The sequence below is a fragment of the Callorhinus ursinus genome, unplaced genomic scaffold, assembly GCF_003265705.2.
Source record: "Callorhinus ursinus isolate GAN/ISIS: 27379988/994484 unplaced genomic scaffold, GSC_fseal_2.0 scaffold18, whole genome shotgun sequence".
Taxonomy (NCBI): domain Eukaryota; kingdom Metazoa; phylum Chordata; class Mammalia; order Carnivora; family Otariidae; genus Callorhinus; species Callorhinus ursinus.
This window is the reverse complement of record NW_027397080.1, coordinates 6,237,061-6,261,657: the sequence shown is the minus strand read 5'-3', so window position 1 is coordinate 6,261,657 and position 24,597 is coordinate 6,237,061. Positions and strand designations below refer to the sequence as shown.

The window sequence follows — 24,597 nt, the reverse complement described above, 5'->3', positions numbered from 1 at the left end:
TTACCTCTCTGAGTCTGTTTTCTCCTCTGTAAAATGGAATAATAATAATAGTACCTACTTCATAGGGTTATTGGGAGGATCAAATAAATCAATTTACAGAAAGTGTGTAGAACAATCTATTCTGTTTACTGTTACGATGTGAATTTGTCATTTATTCCTCAAGTTATCTGTTGATAAAAAATTTTTTTAATGGCTACTGGCAAAGAAAACCGACCACTAATAAGGAAAAGGAAAGAAAGGGGAAGGAGGAGAACACGTAGGCCTCACATCTCGGCCCTCAGGTCTTTCAGCTTTGCAGGTTGAAAAGTGAGGACCCAATAGAGGAAAAAGAATTACGTCCATGATTTCTCCCTCCCATTTTTCCAAGGTACAGTCACACCTCTTTTGCGTTGTGGGGTTTGGGCTCCCAAATCCGGTCCAAGATCTTGTCAGAAAGTGGAGGATTCAGTTATGGCACCAGAGGGTTGAGTCCGTTCGCTCGAGGCCCGGGCAGGTGAAGGTGTGGGGTGGCCACCTCCCGCACCACCCCTCTGCACCCCTGCCTTTTCCCTCACCTTAGACCTGGCCCACCAGCTACAGCCAGCATAAGCAGCTCTGGTACCACTGGCCTTTACAGACATTATAAAAACTTCACAGTGAGACCGAGACATCTCAGAACACAAAGTTTCCATGATGTTCCCGAGGTAGGTAACCTCAGGGCCCCTGAAGGAATCTGCTGGATGGGAGGTGTGAGGAAGGATGTGAAGGAGGAGTCCCATTTCTCCTTACCCCTGATGACTGGCTGGGAAGGTAGGGAGAATCAAGGAGGCAGCCTGAATGCAATCGTTCAATTATAGGCACTTTTTTTTTTAATTTAAAAATATTTAATTAATTAGATTTAATTTGAGAGAGCAAGAGAGAGCAAGGGGAGGGGCAGAGAGGGAAGCCCAAGCTGACTCAGTGCTGAGCGCAGAGCCAGACGTGGGGCTTGATCTCACGACCCTGAGATCATGACCTGAGCCGAAACCAAGAGTTGGAGGCTTAACTATCTGAGCCATCCGGGTGCCCCAATTATAGGCACATTTACTGACACCCACTTGGGGCTAGGGGGACACCAAAATAAAGCAGGAGATTCTCCTTTGGGTTATGGGAGAAAGAGCCACAGACCTAAATATTGTGCACAGGAGAGAGTGATCTGTCCCTCACGCTGTGCCAGGTTCTGAGGGAGCCTAGCTGAGGAAGTTGATTTGAGGTAAGTCTTGACAGGGCCTCAGCAGATGGAGGGGAAGGCGGGCGGCAGGAAAAATGAAGGTGGTGGACAGAATGGTGTAGAGGTATTGGCCCCAGGTCGGGTGGGCTGTGGAGGGAGCTGAGGTGCAAGAGGAAGGATCATGGGAGGGCTGAGGCTAGAGTCTGAGTCACCCCCTTCCTCCTCCATCTCACACCCTCTCTCCCTCCCACTCCATCCCACCCTTCCTTGCCAGTTCCAGATGGGAACACTGAGTCCCCGCCAAGAGCACCGCTGGGAGAAGCTTGCCTTCTGATGGACTCGGGCTGCAGAATCCCCCTCCCCCCAGGATGGTCTTCATGTGGGGGAGGGTCGGCAGGGAGACACTGGTGCCCCAGGATGGAACCGATCTCAGGCCTGCTCACTACACCCTTTGCCATTGGCATTTCTCTGGGGGGCCGCCGGTCAGTCAGTGGATACAGTTGTGAGGAAGGCAAACAGGACAATATGAGTTTATTTTAAAAGTCTTCTATTTATTTGAATGGCTTTTAAGAGGCAGAAGCCCACGTTGTGAACTTCAGTTACAGGACAAGCAGGAGGAACGAGAAGCATCCACGCTGACGAGCCCGCAGCACCCTCTATCATGTGACCGGGTAAGTGCGGGGAAGCCAGACCGAGCGGGGCGTGGGGAGAGCTGACTGCAGACCAAGAAGGGGCAGAACTGAGGAGGTATGAGCTGTCTAACCCCCTCTTCAGACAAGGGAACTCACATAGATGAAGAAGCACATGCTCCAACCGTTTAAGGAGGCACTTAGGAGATTTACCATAAAAAGCAACCCCAAGGAGGTTAGGTTGTAAGGAAGACCAGGGCAGCCCGTGTTTGCTAAAGATATAAATAGACCTATAAAGATATAAATAGGGCTTCTGACAGGTTGATACAAGCACACTACGTGTAAGGCTTCACTTTCGATCTTGTACTTCACTGAAGGTGGCTGGGGGGTGCGGGGGACTGAGATGCTTTTAAGTAGAAACCAGAAGCTAAAGATGCATGTGTTAATAAAGAACTTTATATGTACACAGTTTAAAACACACAGGGATTAACTAGGATATCTCTGAGGTCTTTTAGAGACCCCAAACTCTGTGAGCCTGAGGGTAATATCCTCACATGCTCAGTTAGTCGGTTCTGAAGAACTCAGTTCACTGGGCCTGGGCCAGAGGGTGCAGACAGGAGACTCCAGGGCTGGCTGTAGCCTGCGAGATGTGTTTTGTTTGGCCTGCACAAGGCCTTCCAAATTCAAAATAGTTGCCAACATTTGAAAGTCCAGATTTTTAGCTTCTCTTGAAAACTGGAGTGGACTATCTGGCAAGAGCACCACACATTCCCACACGGCAGCAACAGTGTCAGGCAACAGCGTGTGTATGCTCCATTACCCTAAAGACCCAGCCTCATCTCCCTGCTCACTTACGTCTCCCACCTGGCCCCGGGAGGCATCGGGGTTTGCGACCAGGCCTAGGCATCCAGTCTGTGGTGACCTCACGATTTTCTACTCTGTGGCAGCTCCAAGCTTAGCCTTGAAGCCTTCCCCTAATTCTGTGGCAGACCCGTCTTACCAGCGGGCTCATGAAGGCATCTTCACCCTCAGGCCAGGAGTGTGGAAGGCAGTAACCCTAGTCTCTAGAACTTCAGTTTGTCTTACAAGGACCACTAACTCTGCAAAGCTGAGTAACTGAAAAGTTGCCAGCCATACTTCACTTTCCTAAATTCAATCCCAAAGGTATCAGGAGATATTTCCTGATCAAGGTCAAGGGTTAGTCACTTCTGGGCCAGACTAGAACACCCAAGCAGAGGAAGGAATTCCAGCCTAGGCTGGGCTGGGCCAGGGAGGCAGGGAAGAAGGCAACTTTTCTAGCCAGGACCATGAGATGACCAGAGCAGCCATGGGAGGTTGGCAGGTTTTGCAGGTGTTTAGAAAGCTCCACTCAAGTCATAGTGTGAATGACTCCATCTGGATTTGTGCAGTATACAATCTGCCCAACTGCACACGTTGGCCCTGGGACTATCAGCAGGAGGAAAGAAACAAATGGAGATGGTGAGGCAGGTGCAGCCAAAAGGGGTGTCCTAGCACAGATTCTGCCACTTCCTTTCCAAGGCTGCAGGGGGTAGGGCTGGGAGGCAGAGAGTTAGGAGCCAAGACCTTGTTGGCCAGAGTCTGGAAGCTGGAAAGAAAGATAAGGAACTTGGCCTCAGTGGCCTTCATGCTGCATATGTGCAAATGGCCATGAGATGATGGGAATGGCCAGAAGCAGTCCCAGGAAACAGGAAACAGGGCTGGCCGTAAGTATGTGGGACCCAGGATCCTTAGTTAACAGAGATAACCAACCTGTCCACTGTACACACACACACACACACACACACACAGAGTTGTCAGTAGAGATATCTGACCCATTACACACCCATGTAAACATGGACACACGCAGCTTTTATCCTGTTGCACACACTGATGAATGTGTCCATACACACACAGTGGTTGCTGGTAAGAGCAATTAGCCTGTCACACAGGAGATTTTCAGAGCACCTATAGTGCTTTTAGGCTAAGCTACCTGAGGGAGTCTAGCACAGCACCAAGTACCACGGGAGAGAAAATTAACCAGTGAAGAAAACCACAAGCTTTGGCCAGCGGCAGAGTGCTGGCCTCTAGCGCCACCTACTGATGGGAGGGGTTTTCGTGCTTTGCCTTGAGAGTGAAACCCAGAGAACACCCATGGTTTCCTGTCTTAGGCACCCAGTGCTGGAAAGCCGCCAACCCCAGGATGCCATCCTCCCTCTTCTTTGTGTCCTGCCTGAGTTGGGTGAGACCTCCGCATCCTGAGTGGTACTGTGCCATCAGAGAGTGAACATTCAGGGCCTTGCATGCCCTCTGGAAAGCAGTACCCAACACCCATAGGGATGTCAAAATAGGGTTTCATCTTCCGTGCCAACTCCGACTTGCTGGTAGGGGCTGCCCGTAATGCTGGGTTGAGAAGGATTCTGAAGCCAAGTCCGGGCTTAGGGGACAAGAGTATCATGATGGAACAGTGGTGTCTATAGGTGGGACCACTTCCACGCTTGCCTTTCTTGCAGTGGATCCTGGAACCTGGGTAAACTCCTGTATCTGCAGGGTCCTAGATTTCTCCTGATCCACAGTTCCACCATGAGGGTATGTGTGTTGCTCACACCCACACAGCACAAGAAGATTGCCATTTTGACTTTCACTGGAGTTTTATCTTTTGCTTAATCGGTAACTTCTGGGCCAGCTAAAGACCTCGCTGGAACTGTCTTCATGAAGAACTTGTTCTTGCTTCCACAGAGAGCATATGGATGACTTGTTAGATTGGAGTGAAGTCAACATCGGGCACTCCATTTTAACCAAAATCAATATTTAGCTAAAGCCCCTCCATCTACCAGCACTTGTCACTTCCCAAGAGGCCCATGAGGGCGGTGAGGAGCTGAGAACAAAGCCACGCTGAGCAGGTGCAGGACAGCCAGCTGGGCTCAGCCCTAGCCAGGGGTCCTGCTCCCTGCCCCTCATCCAGCAGCTGAGGAGGGCACACTCGAGTCAACTTTGAGTCAACAACATTTCAAATGACAACTGGCTATGGGGCACTTGGAAAGAGTCAAAACTTGACATCTGAAATCCTCCGATGCCAAGGATCTGTTGTGTTCAACATCACGGTACTCAGCTAGTGCCTGCAATTTTCTGTAGCCCTAACGATGCCCGCACATGGGCACGGAGCCCGCACATGCTGCCCCCTTGGCGGTGAAACCAGCCTCTGCTTCCAGTGCTCAGGTGGGTATGAGCTGGTCTCTCCCACTAAGGGGCAGGCTGCGGATGTTGGCCTTAGCCCAGGCTCAGATAAATATTTTCGGCTCCTTGGTCTCTGTTGAAACAACTCGACTCTGCTGCTGTGTGCAAAACCAATGGGCATGGCTGTGTTCCAACAAAAGTTTCTTTACAAAGACAGGTGGTGAGCTAGATTTGGCCCATAATTTGCCAAACCCGGCATGGGCCCCATATGAGGGCTTTCAAACGGGGTTCCAGAGAAGTTGGGTGGTGCTTCAGCAGTTCTGCAAATGTCTGGCTCTAATTTAAATTCTTCCTAGCTATTTAGGACACTACAACAGCAATGTACCTACCGCATGTTTTATAGCAGTTTTACAGGAAGGAGGTCAACATGCTAACTGTTGGGCAAGCTCCTTTGTCACGAAGCTTCTCTTGCCTCCTCTATGCTGTCTGGGCTGAACGGCAGAATGACTGAGAGTCTGGCTCCCAAGAGACAGACATGGGCTCACTGCCAGTGCTGCCACTCGCTGAGTGACTTTGGGCAGGTTACTCTCTCTCTAGACGAGCAAATAGAGCGGACGACAGTCACTGTGCCAGTGCGGCCTCCAGGATGCCCTTTTTGCTGAATTGTGGGAAGATGGTGTCGTCACAGTGAGAGCGCCGAATCCTAACCACTAGACCACCAGGGAAGTTTGTGTCGTCACAGTGGAGAGAGCGCAGCAGAGGCCATGGAGGGGCACTCAGGGGCTCAGGCCAGCGCTATTTAGCAACTGTTATAGAGGTATTTCAATGTTTTAATCACCAGTTTGGTGTTCGGGTGCCCACCAGTCACTCCATCTCGGATTTGAGCTTCTCGCGGGTTTTGATTTCTCCTGGTGCTTCCTGCTACATCACCACCATTCTGGTTGGGCACTCAGGGAAAGGAGGGAGCAGCTCTGCAATGATCTTCGAAGTCTCAATGCCTAGGAACAGCACTTGGTTTCCTGCTCAGTGGCAGTTTCCCTTGGGTCTGGGGCTTTGTGGGCAAGCATTTCCTGGGGAGCGCTCTGAGGGACTTGTCGGGGAGCGGTGCTTTGGGCTCCTGGGGTCCAGCATTTCAGGAGCTGTGGCCCCCCGCCCTAGTGCGGCAGTCCAGCACGGGCTGTGATGCTCACCTGGCGTTTTAACTTGCCCGGGGATCCAATAAATAATGCTCCTTGCCTGGGGCTCCTCCTCACCACTGGAAAGAATCAGAACGTGTGTCTGGCCACGGCCTCCCCTGCCCCCAGGACTCTGGCCTTTTACTCCATCCACTGAAATCTTTTTTCCAGGCCCGAGATGTTCATTTACGGTTTCAGTAATAGAACCAGACCCTAGTGTCTCTCACTGCCCAGGGCTGTCTATGTCTATTACTGGTGGCTCAAGTGAAATCCACAGCTTTTACTGCATCTTATCTTTCTGCTTCCAGCATCATATCTTTCTGCTTCCTGAGAGACCTGGAAGAATCAGGGCTGTTTATCACCAGGTCCTGGAGGCAGGACCTCTTGGTTCTCAGAATCCCTAGAGTTTATCTTAATTAGGCACCATCTGGTGCCTAATGTACATATCCATTCTGGTCACGCAGACTAATATCATTCTATGAACCTCAACTGTGCCAGCTGAGCAGGCTGCTTATGGCTTTGGCTGGCTCTGTGAGCCCTAGAGGCTCATCCAAGGGGGTGATTCTGACTGGGGGAAGGACAGAGGGCCTTTCATGGCTCAGCCAAGATCAAAGATGACTTTCTCTTTCACTTTCTTTCCTAGAGGCTGTTCTTACCTCTCTCAGGATTTCTGGCCAGGCTTGGAGCAGAGGGAAGAACTCAAAACCAGGCCCCCTGCCCTGAGGCCAGAAGGATCCTGGCTGTGGATGGAAAGACCTGTACAAAGACATCATCATCATATGCCCCTCCCGTGATAAGGCGATCAGTGGTGGGATCTGACCCAGAAACTCTGCATGGCCTTGACCTTCCTCCCAGGCCCAGCTTCCCACACAGAGAGGGAAAACCCAGCCCGACACTCCTCTTCTGGCCCTAACTGTTGCTCATTTTGTGAACCACCTCCGTCTCCTCACTTTTTCCTCCTTTCTGCAACTACTATCCTGCCCTACACTGCCCAGAACTTGGCCCCATTCAGATCCTGTGCTGAGTCCTCAAAATGACAAAGGTCAGGCCCCAGGGAGCCCTTCACCTCTTTTTCCCACCCTCAGCAGCAGTCCAGCTCTCGTGCACACACCTCCAGGCTCCTGCTCCCTAGGATGGTACCTTTGGCTTTCTTCACAAAGTGCTTCCTTCAGCTGGGATGCCCCAGGAGCTGGGCAATCAGTCGCCCTCACGGACGGCTGCTCACCCTTTCTGGGTCTTCCTGAGGGACCAGCCATCAGTGTTCCCACCCTCCGTTCATAGAGAGAGCCAGGCTTGTTAGCAAAAGAGGAAGCTGACTCATCAAAGAGTAAGAGCTCTCCCCTAGAAGTGGTGACAAAGGGGCTGCAGAGGCTCCTGCAAGGTGGAGGATTCACTGGTGCGCTGCAAGGGAAGGTCTCCTCCTTCTGGAGTCCCTTGCACAGCATCCTGGGGACAGAGAGCTCAGTCCTTCCACTCAAAGTTCCACAGCTGGAGAATCTTGCCAGTGCACCTTTCAGCTCCTTCCTGTCTAATGGGTCACTGCCTCAGACCAGACTCTCCCACGTCACCTTGGGCAGACCTTCCCTCGGGTGCAAGCAGGACTCCCTCCCACTTGAGCCACTGAGCTTTCTTCCCCTGCATTTGGGCCCACAACAGTGAACCCCAACACTCTCCCTCTTCCCCGCTGGTAAAGCCGCTTGGCAGCACAGCAGAATGCAGTAACTGAAGGACTGAGGGCTGCCGTGAGGGGGCTGGAAGGCAGGACGACTGAACTTTGACTAAAAGCAAAAGCAAAGGAAGCCCTGAGCAGGCGGTCCCGAAAGCTCCTCCCCGGGAAGAGCCTGTAGTGCCCCCTGCTGGTGCAAGGAGAGTTTGCGTGCAGGTTAAATTGACGCCTCTCTCCTTCCGCAAACCGTGGCCTCCGGCAGCTGACCCCTGATGGGTGACTCACAGTAGAGGCTCACGGGAAGCGGACAGGTCCTCTGTCCAGTGGTTTCCAAACCGTGCAGAAGTAGAGGTAGGGTTGCTGCAGACGATGGTGCATTTTGCCCATTCGACAAAGGCCTCCGAGCTGAGGCGCCCGAAGGGGCTAAGATACAGGCTATGTGCTGCTGAGCAAGCCGCGGACCCCAGCGTGGGTCTGGGTCAGCCCAGAGCAAGGGCCATCTTTTTGAAATTCATTCTTGAGACAGTGCTCTCCTCTAACTGCACAAAGATACCATATGGTCTAGCAGCAGCCCTGGGCAGGGCAATCTTATTAAACCATGCTTCTGCAGCTCCAGGAGAGTTTGGAAACCACCTACAAGACGCCGGAACCGAGGCCCCTGGAAGGGAGGGACTTACCCAAAGTCATCAGTTCATGCCGGGACAGAGCTTAGAAGCCGGATGCCTTCTCTAGCAGAGCCATGTTCTCTGCACCACACTGAGCTAGTCTTCATCCCAGGACCCCTTGGAGGCAGCCTGGCTCCTCTGACACTGTCAGCCTTGTTCCCATCAGCCCCCGCCCCCAAAACCCAGCTACTCTGCAGTCTTACTCTCCTAGCCGGGGTCGTGGCATAGTGTTTGCCGAAAAGGAGGGCTGGTGGGGATGCTGGCTTGGTCTGCATCACTCCCTGCAAGTACCTCACTCGTGGGGATGAGGGCAGACGTGCAGAAGGACAGAGCAGTGAGGAACTAGAAGGCTCCACTGGACAACGTGGTGGAGTACGGACAGGCAGCCGTGCCTGTCTCAGGCCTCAGCTACTGCGCAGCTGGGGCCTGCTTCATAGGCGCAGTCTGCTGGGGCGTCTGTGCCACACCATAAGGCACATGGGCAGCCACTGTGCCCATCTCCTGCGCCCCAGCCACATGGAACATCTGGTCATCGAAGAAGATGTGTGGGCGGATCTTCTCAAGGAGGGGGCCCTTGGGCGCTCCTGCAAGGAACAAGGCCTCATCCGTCTCCAGGCCCCAGCTGCGCAGGGTCTTGAGAGCCCGGGCCCCCGAACTGGCTGCGCTGCGTGCTGTCACCAAGTAGGTGCGGATTGGACACTCCAGCCGCAGGCCCTTGGAGTAGAACTTCTTCTGCAGCCTACCCAGCGCCTCCAGAAAGCCCTTCAAGGGGCCCTAGGAGAAGGCAAGGGAGCACAGTGAACACCTCTGTCTCCCAAACCTTTGCCCCCTCTCCAGCGGGGCTCCTCCCAAAAGCACCACTGTCTTGCTATTTGGGCTGGGGAAGCTTTTCGAGACCCCTCGATCTCCCAGCTCTGCTACACCTGCTGGGGCCGCCGTGTGCATCAGTGGGGCTGAGGTACGTCTGTCGGTCTGGGCGTCCGTACTGCTGTGACTGGGGGTGTCTGGCTCAGAATAACCATCCCAGGGCAACTGTTGCTATGTATGTCCGTCCACGTGCCCTCCAGGTACGTGGGTGTCTGCGGTGTAGCTGTGTACACGTGGCCCTCTGTGCAATGTCAGCAGGGAGGATATTTCAGTAACCCTGGCACGGGCCCCCTCCAATCAGAATGGACTCCAGCTGCAAACAACTGGGCCAGACCGACCAATAGGTACCTGCCAAATATCAGCCCTGCCCACTGGGCACAGGTGGCTCAGGGTGTTATGCACCAGCTGTCTAGGGTCAGGGGAAAGATTTACTCTCTACCATGCCTAGAACGACAAGGCTGAATGAGGCTGTGCGAATAAAGAACCAGATGCTGATGAAGAAGAAAGCTGCATCGGTGGCTGGACATGAGGGCAGGTGGGCTTCTAATCTTACAGACCCCTCCCTGACTGGGTGACCTGGAGCAAGGAGTGGTCTCCTGGGCCTCTGTGTGCCAGTTAGTGGTAAAACTGGTCCTGCCCTGGGTTTCCAGAGATTTCAGGGGGACTCCACAAGAACGAAGTCAGATGAATATCTGGGAGCTACAACTCAAGCCTGCTGAGCTCTTGGGGAAAGAAGTTCAGGATTACTGCACACCCAGGTTTTGGTTAAAAGCACAAATAGGAGCTCCAGAAGTCTGTGGATCCCAACACCTCCAGCCCCAGGGAATTTTCTCCAAGCTCCCGGGCATAGTCTACTCTCGGGGAGACTCCAAGCAGTGGGAGGATCGCTGAGCCTCCCGGCCAAGGGACAGACGGCAGGAGGTGCGAGGGCTGGTGTGGCCCAAAGCAGGCGGGTTGCTCCAGACCCCACCCCCACCTGGGTCTCCCTGCCCTCTGAGGAGCTGCCCAGCTTTTCCTCTCCTCCAGTGAGGGAAGCAGGGGCTTCTTGAGGACCTGGGAGACTACTCAGAGGGGTGGGCGAATCTCCGAGAGGGGATGGGGGTTCCAGAGAGAAGGTGGTGGCTTTGGACACAGACTGAGGCCTTCAGAAAGGGGAAGGAAGCTTCAGAGGGCAGGGGAGCTTAGAGAGAGAATGGGGGCTTCAAGGGTGGGGGATAGGACTGCAGTGAGGGGGATGAGGTTCAACAAAGGCGTAGAAGCTCACTGAGGGGGCCCCAGGGGTCAGGTGAGAGGGATGAGGGCTGGAGGCCTGGTGAGGGGACCTGGCTGGATTCTGGGCTACGTTGGGGTTTTGGTTCTGGGCTTGAAGTTCCAGCCCAGGGCAAGTTCTGGGGACCCGCCTCACTCCTCTCAGGGGTTCTGGGGAGTGTGTGCAGCACCTGGGCCAGAGGTTTGTTCTCGTGGGCCTTCTCATGCTCGAAGAACCTGTCCAGCCCGTGGGCCTTGACGATGCGCTCCGACTCATCCGAGAAGAGCACAGCATCCCCATCGAAGGCCACGCGCAGCTGGCTCTGGGATACAGCCACGTCCCTGCTGGGGCTGAAGATGGTGGCGGCTGCGATCCCTGGGCAGAGAGAGGCAAGTGTTGTCTGCCTTCATCTAGGTAACAGGGGCCCCTGACACCTGCCTCAGCTGCCTGGAGCCAAGAGAAGGCCATCGTGGGCTAACCTTGCCCTACCAGCCTCACCCAGGACTTGGGGCAAGGCTAATCAGGGCTCATATTCAGAATATTTAAAAACTGGTCAATAAGAATGGACAGCGGCTTTTGCTCTGAGTAGGGCTCTGAGGGCCCTGGCCCATATCAGCGTTTCCCTTTAGTTGCTGTCTTGTGGGAAGGTCTGGGGGAGCCCCAGGAAAGAGGGGTCACTCAGAGGACTCAGGAAAGCAGCTGTTTAGCAATCAGTATGGAGAAATTTCAATTCCTTAGCATCCAGTAAGGTCGTGCTAGTATGGACCAGCTGAATGTCAATCCTGACTGGAAGGAAGGGTCCCCCAGGCCACTGCTCTCCTTCTAGGAGATCTTCACAGGCACCTGATGTAGATCTATGGTGGGTCTAGGAAGGAGCCCCAACCCTGCTTAGCCTCAGTTACTCTCTACTGTTGATTCTAGCAAGTAATCAACACCTTCTCTGGACTAAAGTAAAATTAAGGGTGTTTGACTTCTGTCTGGAGCTGAGATCCCAGTCTGAAGTCTATGGGCACCCCCATTTACTGTCTCAATGGCACCAGGTATGCCCCACTCAGGGCTCCTTGAGGCAACGTGGGTGACCATCAAGGGCAGTACCAATGCCATCTGACTGTGTACAGAGACTCTCTGCAACCCTGGGCTTCTCCAGGAGTCAAGGATGCCTGCGGGAGCCCAGGCCCCAGACGGGAGCTGCACTGGACAGCAGAGAGCCAGCGCTAGGAGGCTGGAGGCCTGGGGGTCTGTTCTCTACTGGTCATCTCCCCAAAGGCTGCTTCAGCCCTGCTCTTGGGACTCCAGGCTCACAAGGGCTGAGCTAGGGCAGAACTCTGGGAGGAGAGAGCAGTGCCAAGCTCCCAGCAACTTCGGCAGCCTGATGATGCTCTAAGTAGGACCAGGCCCTGGGCACCAAGCCGGGTACCTTCTCAGCACCTGCAACACCGGAGCCAAGATGAACTAGGACCACCCAACTCTGGGCAGGGCCTCCCTCCTGACCATCCCCTGCTCGCTAGCCTCAAATTACAGACATATAGAGGCACACATTCAGGTCAGTGCCAAGGCCCCAACCAGAGGGTGTGACATCTGCCTAGGGAAATTGCTTCTGGTTTCTGGTTAAAGAAAGCCTCTTGAAGCCCAAAGCAACTCAGAGTGAGGCATTGCAAGGCAAGAGGCCAGGCTTCTAGGCAGCAGACAGCATGAAAGAGGAAGAGAAAAGCGGATATTAAAAAAACAAAAAAAAAAAAAAAGAAGGAGGGCACCTGGGTGGTTCAGTCGGTTAAGCGTCTGTCTTCGGCTCAGGTCATGATCCCAGGGTCCTGGGATCGAGCCCCGCATCAGGCTCCCTGCTGGGGGTGGGGGGGGTGTCTGCTTCTCCCTCTGCCCTCCCCCAACTTGTGCTCTCTCTCTCTCTTTCTCTCTCTTGCACGTGCAAAAATAAATTTTAAAAAATCTTAAAAAAAAAAAGCAGATATATTGCTGGTTGATAGAAACTTGCTAGGAGTGTTCAGCCTGAGAAGCCCTCTCGGGCAGTGGGGCAGTCCTTCCTCCCCTGTGGGCCTGTTTTGAGCAATAGGGATACACACCTTGTCAGGAAGACCAAGACTGTGATTACCACCCTAAACTGCCCCTTGACAGGGACCCATAGAGGGAGATTCTCTTCGTCAGGACTTGCGGCTGGGTCTCCTAACCTCACCTCAGCGCTGGCCAGGCCAGCTACTGCAATGCTAGCCATTCCCAGACCTCAGTGCTCAGGATGAACTAGATATTGACCTTCCTCCCCACTGACCCAGACGGGGGCAGAGGCTGCTTATGGTCACACAGGCATCAGAACTATGGACCTGTAGGATTCTTAGAAGGGAGTAGCCTTCTGGGCTGTAAGGAGGGTTTCCATGGGAAGAGAAGGCTGAGGGATACTGATGAGTAAAAGCATCCTTACCATGGCAGGGCGGGAGGTGGAAGAGTGGACTAGAAGGGCAATCAGTGGAATCGGTGGGCCTTATTCTCAGTTTACAGGACAGGTCATAGGGATGAAGGAAAGTACGCCCTTCCCAATTACCACGGTAACCCCTAGCACCTGCTCAGAGCTTTAGGGCCAGCCCCGCCCCCCAACCTCTGGAACTCCTTTGTCAGACTCCCCGTATTCTCTCTCCCCAGCATGACGCACCTTCATCAATGGCTTCCCGCACTTTTTCCGCATCAGCTGACAAGTAGAGGTTGGTGTGATAGGCCTTGAGGTAGCAGATGGGGCTGTTCCCACCTGTCATGCAGAACCGCTCAATGAACAGGTCTGGGAAGGAGGTAGAGAGTACCCAGGTGATGCCCAAGTCAACCCTCAGAGCCTCAGACTGGTCCCTCCGCGTCTGGTGGGTGCCATCTTGGTTCTGAATGGTGATGGGGCAGCAGAGGGATTCTCTGAGTGATTTTAGGCCACTCTTCCCCTCTCTGAGCCCCTCCATCTTTCATCCATGAAATATGGATGATCGACCAGGAGTGCCCGCCTGGCCTACGGGAAAAGCCTCTCGTCAGGTAATCCCAGTACTACGAAAGGTGGGTCGCCAGGCAAAGCCTGGCCCTCCTGGCCATAGCTGATTGGATAGGGGCAGACACCTGACCCAAGCGGGGCCAATCAGATCCTCTCCAAGCCTGGGCTGCTAGTCACCTAGTACACTTGCGTGCACAGGCTGGGAAAGATGTGCTGGTTGGTAAGGTGGTGCTGCCCTGAGCCCACTGAGTTACGCCATCACTGCCTCAGCCCCTCATGCGAGACAATCTCTGGAGAGCCCTGCTCCAGTACTGTGGATGGTGTCTCCTGATTACTCCATGCCTGTGTCCTAAGTTAGTTAAATATTTTGAATATCATCCTGCTCCCAGCAATTTGAAATTAGGATTACAAAAAGGCCCCTGAACTCTGTTGGTTGCTTAAAACAAGAATTTGTAAACTTACACATTTTGGCCATATTCGGGAAAAGCAGAGAAACCTAGTTTGGAGAGAGAGATGGGGGCAGGGGGCAGGGGATGGAAACAGACTTGCTGAGTGAGAGAAGCAGAAATAAGGGCTTACATGGCCGGGAGAGAAAAAGCCCAGGAGAGATTTCCAGTACTTGGATTCAGGCTGCTGTGGGTTCAATTTTACTTCCTGCCCTGTGGTTCTAAGAGACACCCCTTTAACCTAATAAGAAATTACCGTTTTCTCTTCAGCTTAAGCTAGCTCTGGAGGGTCTATTACTTTCAATCAAGAGTTTGGACTAAGACACAAAGTCCCTTCACTCTGACAACTGCACCTGCTTCTCCTAGCAGCCTTGTGAGGCCTGTGAGCCCCATTGCCGATAGAGAAACTGAGGCACGGAGGCAGCAGGTGCCCTGCCCAATACATAGGCAGCAGGGCCTATGCAGTGGTTTGCTGGAACTGGCTTGTACCAGCTTGCAAGAGCTGAACGTTAAACGTTCAGGGATTTTTTTTGAGCCAGTTAGATTGTCCAACTGTTGATAACTTGAAATCAGCCATGGAGGGATAGTGACACCCTAAGATGACAAGGCTACAATCAGGATTTTTGTTTTTTTCCTTCTGGTTTGTTTTGTTTTCTTAAGGAACCAGCTTACCAGTGTACCTCTGGGCTTCAGGTTCTAGTTGGTATTACCTACCCCCTGCAGAGATGTGACCCCCCCCCAGCCCCAAGCGTCTAGTAGGCGTGTCCCATGGCCAAGCCCCTGATGCTCACCGTAGTGGTTGATACTGTTGATCAGACGGACACCCACTTGAGCGTGGTTGTTGGTCACAAGGACGATGTCAAAGATGTCCTCACTATCGGGGTACAGCTCCCGCAGCCGCCTGTTCACAGCCTCCAGAGCCTGGATGGGAGAGGGGACCCTCCTGCTCAGACTCCCAGGGACTGACATCTGCAGTTGGTAGCCAGTGTTGGGGAGGAGGAGTGAGCTGGGATCTAATGGGGGCGGAGAGGGATGGTCAAGGACTGGCCGTGGACGTGGACTGTCTCATCCCAACCTCACCCGTCGTGCTGGTTGATTGCTGTACAGGGGCGCCTCACTACAGAGTGAGTGGGGGCCAAAATGCGGGCCAGCTCCACGCACCAAGCTAGTGACCCGGAGTTGGGCTGCATTAGCGCAGAGGACAGGGAGGCTTCTTCCCACTGTGGCTCTGTCCCCTTGCCAAGCTGTGTTCCTGTGGGCTGGCATCTGCCTAGAGGGGGACCCCTTTCCTTATTCAAACACCCAGGAGTGCCTTTTCTAATTCCCACAGAGGCACTATATGGCACCCACCTTCACGAAGGGGAAGGCTGGCCCGGGACTGAAGGGCTCATTCTCATGTTCCAGCTGGTAGCGCACATACTCCTCCACGCCCTGCTCCGTGTAGATGCGCTGCTCCTCGTCCATGCGGAACAAGGCTCGGGAGGACACAGCAATGGTAACAGCATTCTGAGGCTTGGGCTGCAGAGGTGCAGGAGGAAGGCTGTTACTCACACTCCCTGAAGCAGGTCTCACGTGCCAGCCCCTCTGGGTGCCTTGGGGCAGGGGCAGACGTGGGTCAGGACCCCCTCCATGCAGGACTCAGCCAGGAACTGAGGAAGATGGTGGCTCCCTACCAAGGAGCACGATCTGGTGGGAGGACATCCCCTCAGGGAGTTTGCAATCTAGTTGGTCATCTGGACACAATGGAAAAATGAATACAGTGTATGTAGCCAGAGTATGACTGATGCTCAAGATGGTCTCCAGATGGTTTCCATTATAAAATGAGAGCTACATACTCCTTAGGAAGAAATGGTGCTCAGAAACATGGCAGTTATATAAGAAAATTTATCTCCAGCCCAGATCTTTCTCCTGAGATCCAGACTGATATATCTAATTGCCCCAGTTGACTAACAGGCATTCAAACTCAACATGCCCAAGGCTGAATTCCCACCACTCCCTGTACCTCCAAACCTGGTCTCCCACCCACCTCCTCATCTCAGTGCTCAGCACCACCATGGACTCAACACTGAGGCCAGAGCCCAGAAGTCAACCTCAACTCTTCCCCTGTCTCAACTCCCCTCCCTACACCAATCAATCAATCACCAAAACCTGTCAACTCTATAGAATCTACTTCTTTGTGCCTTCCCTGCCAAAGTCCAGTCCATCACCATCTCCCACCTCAGGTCATCCAATTTGTTGTTAGGGGATGTTTCTCAAGTTCACATCTGATGATGCTCCTCTCCCTTTCAGTGGTACCCACTCCTCTCAAACTCTGTTCCCCAGCCTTGAGTGTGGAGTAAGAAGCTCTTGGAGACAGACGCCTCCCTCTCCACACTGTCACCTTTCTGCTATCCCACTTTGCTCGGTCTGACCTTTCTCGTGTCTGAGCATACTTTCCTGTCTGTCCCTGAGCCTTTGCACATGATGTGCCCTCTGCCTGATCTGCTCTTTCCTTGGCTCTTCATCCAGCTAACTTCTCCCCAACCTGCAGGTCTCAAAATACATGTCACCTGCAGGAAGCCTTCCCTCACTCCTAGTTATGGGCTCTCCCATAGATTTCCTTTTTTAGTTAAATTTAGCACGGCCCTACTTGCTTATTTAACTATTTCTATTTCTAGACAGAGTTCTGGAGAGGAAGCAGGGACCAGGCTTAAGTTCTGAGGGAGCATGAGCCAGGACTATCTTGTTCATTTAGAGTATCTGTAGTGCTTAAAACTGTGCCTAGCACATAGTAGGTGCTCAGTAAATTTGTAATGCTTCTGAACTCTCACATAATCTACTTCAGTGAGAAACAGTATTTGCTATGACGGATTTAACATGAACTGGAAACTCCAGGGCAGTACCCTAATCTGTTCAGATTGCTTGACACACAGTAGGTGCTCTGAGAATATTTTTTTGGTTGATGCAAATTTTACACACATCTACTGGTTCTTTGTGCCAGGTCCCTGGGCTCTGCCTGGGAGTGGTCCTGGTAGGGACTTGGCTCCTGCCCTCAGAGTCACACGCTGATAGGGAAGAAAGGCAGGTAAACAGAGACACGAAAGGGGCTGGCATGAGTAATAGGACACAGGTGAAAGCAGAGTCTTGATGACAGGGGCTCACAGTAGGTTGTCATAGGAGAGGAGGCATTTGCGTGCAGCCTGGAAGGAGGAGTCAGGTGAAGGAAGGCAGAAGGAGGTGAGCAAGCACGCAGTGCATTTGCAAAGGTGAGCAGAGCCCAGGGCAGGAGGCTTGGGTGTCAATGAGCCCAGAAGAGTGGGCAGGTGCTAGGAGGCCTTCCCCAGGGCACAGGAGGGCCTCAGAATCCTTCAACACCTGCAGTGGAATAGGGAGAGGGCGTGCCACCACAGACAGCAGCTGGACCCTTTAGGATCCCTGGGGAGGATCAGAATGTGGGGGCGATTCCCACTTTGCAGATGAGGAAACAGAGGCTCAGGATGGGGGCAAGACTCATAAATGGATCTCAAATTCTGGCCGGCTCCTGAGAGCACTGCGGGCCACGTACTCAACCCCACACTGCATCTCTCTGGAATCAAGCCTGGGACCCAATCAGTGGACAACATTGAGTGATCACCATGTGACAGGCACTGTGCTGGGGACGTGGCAGGAAACAATACAGACACAATCCCCACCCCCGTGGAGCTTATGATCTATTCCTAAGACAGAGATGTGTGCCATCCTTTAGAAGAGCATTATCCAGTAGAACTTTCTGTGATAACAAACACATTCAGTCACTTGAAATGTAACTAGTGAGACTGAGGAACTGGATTTTTAATTGTATTTAATTCCAATCAATTTAAATTTAAGTAGCTATGAATGGCTAGTGGCTAATGAAGCTTTACACCTCAAAGTAGTAAATGGAAGACCAAAGAGTTCCCCAAGCACCTGCCGTAAGCCTCAGTTTGCATTTGACTTTTACCCCAACAAAGATGGTATATCTGGCCAGCAGGGTCAGGGAAAGGCAATGGCAAGCAGGACAGGTGCCTCTTCTCTGGGGCTCACCCCAAGTACTGCCCCCGTTGCCAGCCATCCCTGTTCGTGTGATCACGGGTTGGATACCTCCCAACCCCCTCGGCAACTGTGAGCTTTCAAGGAAAGAATGTAAAGTAAAAGCGAAGGGGTGATAGAGGGCTGGCCAGGGATGGTAAGGGTGGGTGGGGTTGGGGGAGTGGGGAGACCACTCTCATAAACACAGGAAGCCTGCTGGGTTTACTGCCCCAGGGACAGGCCCATCCCCGCTTCAAGGACAGAGAGCCAGCTGCCCTCCTGGCCCCTTCAGGCAGGTTCCCAAGCCAGCGGCTCCAGCCCAGGCAGCAGGCCAAGGTCTCACTCTTCACTTGCTGTCCCACAGTCCCTGCCAGACTTCTGCATTCTGGGTCCCCTCTGGCTGAGCTACTCAGACCCTATCCCATCCCACCTCTGGCCATCACAAGAAATATATCCCAGTTGTCTTGGCCCCAGGAGTCTCCACTTCCTTCTTTTCCAAATGGGCAAGTAGGCTCAGAGAGGGACAGAGTATTACTCTAGGTCACACAGCAAAGTCAAGGAAGATCCAGGTAGGTAAAATCCCAAGTCTCTGGCCTCTGTCCACACAGAAGCACCCCCCCCCATATGCCTTTCCTTGATAGCTTCCAGATGACCCCCAACCCCTTCTATCTCAGCCACTTCCTTGGGACACTTGCCCCATGCAGCCCTCGCCTTCTGGATTTGGGAGAAATGGGGAGGGAAACCATGCCCCCAGACTGAGGTTTCTAAGGGCAGGGCTCTCTTTCTCCTCAGAATGGAGGTCCCCAGGGCAGGACCCTCTGCCGGCTCTTCTTGCTCTGACTCTGCACCGGGAGGGGAGAGTCTTAGGGCCCAGAGGGCATGAACTGCTGTGAGAGATACAGAAAGAGTGGCCTTTCCAGGCTCATTCAGAGCTGAAGGGACAGGTAAAGGGCTGGCCAGAGCTGGGGAGAGGCCAAGCACTTGGAGATGCCCCTGGACCTAGTTGCAGAGACAGACCACCCTTCATGTGTTGTTAGGCATACCCAAGGACAAACAGTTCCTCCAGAACACAGAAAGAAGCCCCGATTCCAGACTGGGAATCGGGTCAGGGGGCCCTTGTCCTAGCCCGGGGACTCAGCCGGGGAACAGTGAGCTCCAGGGAGCCAGGGTCCTGCCAGTTCTCTGCCTTCCACTGCTGCTGGGGGGCAGGTGGGGGGAGAATGGAGGAGAGCCAGCCCCGCCTAGCCTGGCTGAGGAGCTCTCATTTAGACGGACATGATTCTGCCTGTTGGGCCCAAGAGAGGAACACAGCCAAAAGTTGTTATTTGTAAACGATCTTACTGGGGGAAGAACTGCTGGGAAGTGGGACAAGATAGGTCTGGACTGAGGAGTCCTCTGACCCCATGAGGTGAGGGGCTCCTAGGGCTCTTCGGGGCTTAAATATTTCACTCAGGCTCCTGGGAATGAGACTAAGGTCTGATGGGGCCCAAGAGGCCTAAAGCCCCCAAAATAGCCTGTGGGAGGAGGGGCTACTACAGGAAGGAGAAGGGGCCAGGAGGCCGCCAGGCCCCTTGTGTCCCAGAGGCGTCAGGGGTCATGACTGACCCCTAGGACTGAGCTCCCTGGCTCCATGGTGCTTGGGGGGGAGATGTATTGGTGAGCTCCACGCACCACTCCAGCCCCAGTGTCCATCTCCTGGGCCATGGCCATGACATTGGTGAAGCTTCCTCCTCAGGCAGGGACCAGGGACCTCCTCACTGGTCTGCCTGCTGCCAGAATCACTGTCTCCCATCCATCCCCCATGCAGCCCCAGAGTGATGGTGCTCAGATGAAATGGGACCAAGTTAATCCCCTGCTGAAAAATCCTGCTAAAAAATGGTTTTCATACTTTTAAAAAAGTAGGTTGACATTTTATTTCCATGAACTCCTGGGCAGTACCCCAGTATGTAAATCAGATATTCCTATAGTTTATTAGTATAAATTTATTTTACTAGTTTACTTTTTGATTCAAATGTATTACATGTACATGATATATTTATTATAATGTCAACCAATGGAAACAGCACAGTTGGGTAGGTGATAAATTTGCAACTAGGGGTTAGGCCACCAGTGCAGACTTAAACTTCATCATCTAGTTAATTTGTTCCTGCGTTTGTTGGTTTGTGCCCAGTAATGAGAAAGTCCTGAGTACCATCAATAAGTGGTTGCAAATGGCAAAAAATTTTTGTTTTGTGTTAAACTATAAGCCTCAAGATACTCAGCAACAATAATTGCCAGCAATCTCAAGATAAACTTCTAGTAAACAGTTCACAGGGAAAGCTTTATCCTAAGGTTTGCTTAAAAAACAAAACAAAACAAAACAAAACAAAAAAACAACTAATCAGCCTGCAGCATAAATTAATCTATTGATGGTATTGAAGGTGCTAAGATGGCCACATAACACATTTGAGTGAATTGAGGTTTTTATTACACATTTTTAATTGTTTAAGAGGTGGTTGGAAGAAAAAAGAAAATAAATTGGATCCACGTGTGTGCAGATCTCCAGAAACGTGGGACCCCAGGGGAATCTGGTTTTAAAACCCCTAACTCCACTGAATACCCGGGTTCCTGAGTATGGCATTCAAGGCCCTGGATGTGTCTCTGGCACCCTTCCCATGTATCTCCCAAAGATTCTGCATTCTCCCATTCGGTTTCAAAGACATCCCCAAGCCTTTTGCCCATCCTGTTTCCCCATCTCCCTGGGAAATGCTGCCTACTCAGGCTTTAAGGGGTGAGCTCAAACGCCACGTGAGCAAAGCCTTCCTTAGTGGGCAGTCACTCACTCCTGTATACCCTCTCGAGACCATGTAGGGTCTTTCATCGGAGCACTCACCATGGCCAGGGTCTCCCTCAGTGCACCGTGAGCTCCTGAGGCAGGGACTCAGCCAAATTCATCTCTCAATCCGCACTGCTGAGCAGGGCCTAGAGATACTGCAGGGAATGACTGTTGACAGGGCGGGCCTCCTGGGGAAGGGCCCTTGGCGGGAAGCAGCAGGATGCTTTAAGGTCAGGGTGGGACTGCTTGGAGGATGCCTCTGGGCCAACCTCCGTTCAGGGCCCTTCCCAAGCTCTGAGATCTGGGAAGCAGGAATGAGCAAGGCCCCGGCACAACCCGGACACCAGGAATCTGTCCGATGGGAAGAGGAGCTCTCTCCTCTGTGTGAGTGTCCCAAAGCTGAGACCACCACGGGGGTCACGGGGGTGTTGATGCCCGCTGCGACGGGAGCAGAGCCCGCAGCTGTGGCGGAGCGTTGGGAGCCCTGAACGCAGGGCGAAGATTCCAGTGCAGCTCCCTTCCCTTAGGACGCGGGCAGAGCAGTACCCGGAGCCCACAGCGTAGGACCTTGAGCCAGAGCCCGAACGCAGACGCTCGGGTCCGGAGCCCGATGCCCAGATGGCAGGGAGCTGAGCGAACAACGAGGAGCCGGGTTTCCAGAGTCAGGTTACCCGAGCCCGGGGCGCTTGGGCAGGCACCGCTGACCCGCTATGCCAACAAGTGCTGCCCGCGCCCCTGGCTGCCGGCTCGCGGAGGAGCTGGGCCCTGAGGACAGCATGGGGGAGGGGGATTCCTGGCGTGGAACCCGAGCCCCGGGGGGGGGGGAACGCCGGCTCAGAGCTCCCAAAATAAACGCGAGCCGGTGCCAACGGGCCGACACATTCTGGTGCTGAGGAGCTGCGTCCCCTCCCGGAGGGCTGCCACGGATCTCTCTCCAGGGAGCTTACGACCCTCCCTCGGTGACCCTTCCCCTGTCCTTCTCCGTACCCAGGCCCTGCCGTTACCGATTTGGGTTTCTTCTTGGGCGCGAGGTTTTCGTAGAAAGTCTTGGTCTCCTCCCAGCACGGGGCCGCCGCGGTCTGTGCCCCACGCCCGGGCTTGCGGGGCTCCCGGAGCTCCGCGGGTTCCATGATCCCGCTGCCACCCTGCCCGCCGGAGCAGGCGGCGGCGGGGACGCGGCGCTGGCGGGGCTGCGCTGCCGCGGGGAGGCGCGGCCCGGGCGTGAGAAGGGGGCGGGCCGCGGCGGGGAGTGTGCGCGCGCGAGCCGCCGGGGGGGTGGCGGGGGCGGGGGTTTGTTTAAAACTCCCTCTCGGCTGCGGGCGGGCTGCTGATATTGGATGTGTCCTGGGGGGCAGCTGGGTCCCCAAGTGACTGCGGGGCTGGGGGGTGGTTACTAGGGAGGGTTTGGCCTCTCGGGCTCCCAGGAGCAGGGGCCCTGAGGCTGGGCTTGCGGGCTGCCGCGGATTCGGGATTTCAGGGATCGTGTTCTTCGCTGGTGCTCAAGGGCACCGAGAGAGGAGAGGCCTGACAACTTTTCTCCCAGGATGGTAATCCTCAAAGGAGAAAATGAAAAGCTAGCCTCCTTTCCGCCAAAAGCTAAGCCGCCTTTTTGCCCTCTGGTGCCAGGACCCTGGGAATCCGATTGGCAGACCCTAAGTCCGTTCTGCAGAGGGAGAGGTGGTGGTGGATGGACAGCTCCGTCCTCGAGCAGGACTCTGCTCCTAGTCGGGCGCACAACAGAGGGCCCAGCTGGGCAGCTATTCCCCACCAAGGCGGAAGGACCCTCAAAGTCAGTGGCGAGACCAGGTCCCCTCAGCCTGGCCGGGGATCCATACCGGCGCGACACCCAGGGACTCTGAACCCAGGTTCTTGCTGGCCCCTTGACTGCCAGTAGGGGGCTCGAGCTCACAGGTTCCACCTGCAGAACTAGGGGTGGTAATGAAGTGGCGAAGAGAGGGAGGGTAGAAACGGAGCTTGGGAACCAAAGACTACTGGACCACCATCCTGGAGTTCCAGCGCACTGTCCCCTCTTGGTGCAGAGCCCGGGGTGCAGCCACTAATGTCACCTGTCCCAAGGTACAGGTCAGGAAGCAGACAAGGGGCATCTCTGTGTGAGCCTACACGTCTGCACAGATGGGTGGGAGCAGCATGAGAACACACTGGTGTAGCCTGGAGGGCATCTGGCTGGAAGGGGGTACAGAATGGAGGGATATGCCCAGCCTCCACCATGTCCTGGGGGGAACCAACCAAATCTTGTGTGGGAGGAAGGGGCAAATCATAAAAAACTTTTAGGATTGGGGTAAGTATGTTTAGACTTGCCTTCTCCAGACTTGATAGATTGTTTCCATAGATGGCCCCAAACTCCCTCCAGTATGCCTACCCTTTGGCAATGCGACTTCGACACAGAGACCTGGAAGAGCCTCAGCAGGCTGAAGCTATGTGCGACATAAGGCTAAGAGGGGGTAGAAAGTCTATAAGCAGAATGAGCTGATCAGCAGAGAAAAATGGGAAAAGATGTGCAGAGGGCAGCAGAGACCCCCTGAAAGAGAGACCATGCTGCCTTGACAGGGAGCTGCCTCTGGTCCAGACAGCTTCCCAAGTCCCAGTAGAGGCCAGGCAATACTGTCCATCTCTAAAGCCCGATGAGATTCTCTACATCACTTTAACCAACGCCCCCCAAAAGTTGGTGGCTATTGGTTTTGTTTGACTAGCAACATTTCCCACCCTCTTCTTCTACAGCTGACCCTTGGAAAAGATGGGTTTGAAGTGCGAGAGTCCACTTAAATGCAGACTTCTTCAATAAATATATGGAAATTGCAATATTTCAATTTCAATAAATATACTGAAATATTTCAATAAATATATTGAAATAAATTATTCAATAAATATATGTATAGTACCATAAATGTATTTTCTCTTCTTTATGGTTTTCTTAAAACATTTTTTTTAGCCTACTTTACTGTAAGAATACAGTATATAATACAGATAACATATAAAATCTGTGTTCATCGACTATGTTGTCAGTAAGGCTTCCCGTCAACAGTAGGCTGTTAGTAATTAAGTTTCGGGGGAGTCCAAAGGTATATGTGTGTTTTTGAATGCCCAGTGATCGAGGGGTGGTCAGTGCCTCTAAACCCCACATTGTTCAAGGGTCAGTTGTAGTAACGGGCCCTACCTCCCTGCCTCCCTGGTCACAGGAGTAGGCATGTGAACTAGACCTGACCAATCAGAGAACCTTATTTCCCTGGACACAGCAATTGAACAAGGAATGAGCCTGTGACCCCTGCTGAGCCACTCTCCTGCACTCTTACTTAGGGTTGCTGGGAGATTTGGCTCTTTCTTCTCTGGGGTAATTAATTTGGGGCAATGTGAGCTGGGAACCCATCTTTCCCTGTGGCAGGTGAAAGAATGTGGGAGGAGCCCATCTGGAGCAGGCAGTGAGGTCGCAGAGTTAGAGAAGCAGAAGCAGAGAGGGAGAGAGGGTGTCACATTGAGCCTCTGGATCCAGCAGTGCCCAAATTCCCAATCACAGGAGCCAATAAGCCTCTCTTTTTGCTTGAGCTTGTTTGAATTGGGTTTTGTTTCCTTGAAACCAAAAATCTCGACCAATGTAGTCCTCCTACTCACACTGACATAAGTAGGCCTCTAAGGATCCTGTCTGACTCTGGGTTCAGTTCCTTTAAGAACTTTCCCTAGCTCCCTCTTTGGAAGGATTAGAA

General features: G+C 53.3%; 1 protein-coding gene and 1 long non-coding RNA gene across 4 annotated transcripts; one reads left to right on the top strand and one right to left on the bottom strand.

Annotated features, from left to right (window-relative positions):
* Positions 1–1,566: 1,566 nt before the first annotated feature.
* Positions 1,567–22,058, bottom strand: NT5C1A (5'-nucleotidase, cytosolic IA). 2 transcript variants are annotated; one of them, XM_025856749.2, is made up of 6 exons: positions 21,883–22,058; positions 15,388–15,555; positions 14,829–14,958; positions 13,274–13,396; positions 10,805–10,989; positions 1,567–9,272 (listed from the first exon to the last, which is right to left on the bottom strand). In XM_025856749.2, exons 1-6 carry the CDS (start codon positions 22,006–22,008, stop codon positions 8,907–8,909), a joined length of 1,098 nt encoding a protein of 365 aa, XP_025712534.1. In that variant the 5' UTR covers positions 22,009–22,058; the 3' UTR covers positions 1,567–8,906. The 2 variants fall into 2 exon arrangements, with proteins under 2 accessions (XP_025712534.1, XP_073758947.1); XM_073902846.1 differs by lacking the exon at positions 13,274–13,396.
* Positions 13,246–21,699, top strand: LOC141374415 (uncharacterized). Of its 2 annotated transcripts, XR_012381280.1 has the most exons (3): positions 13,246–13,322; positions 15,368–15,532; positions 21,406–21,699. It is a non-coding gene; the product is annotated as an uncharacterized lncRNA (long non-coding RNA). The 2 variants fall into 2 exon arrangements; XR_012381279.1 differs by lacking the exon at positions 15,368–15,532 and having other exon boundaries at positions 13,252–13,322.
* Positions 22,059–24,597: the final 2,539 nt, after the last annotated feature.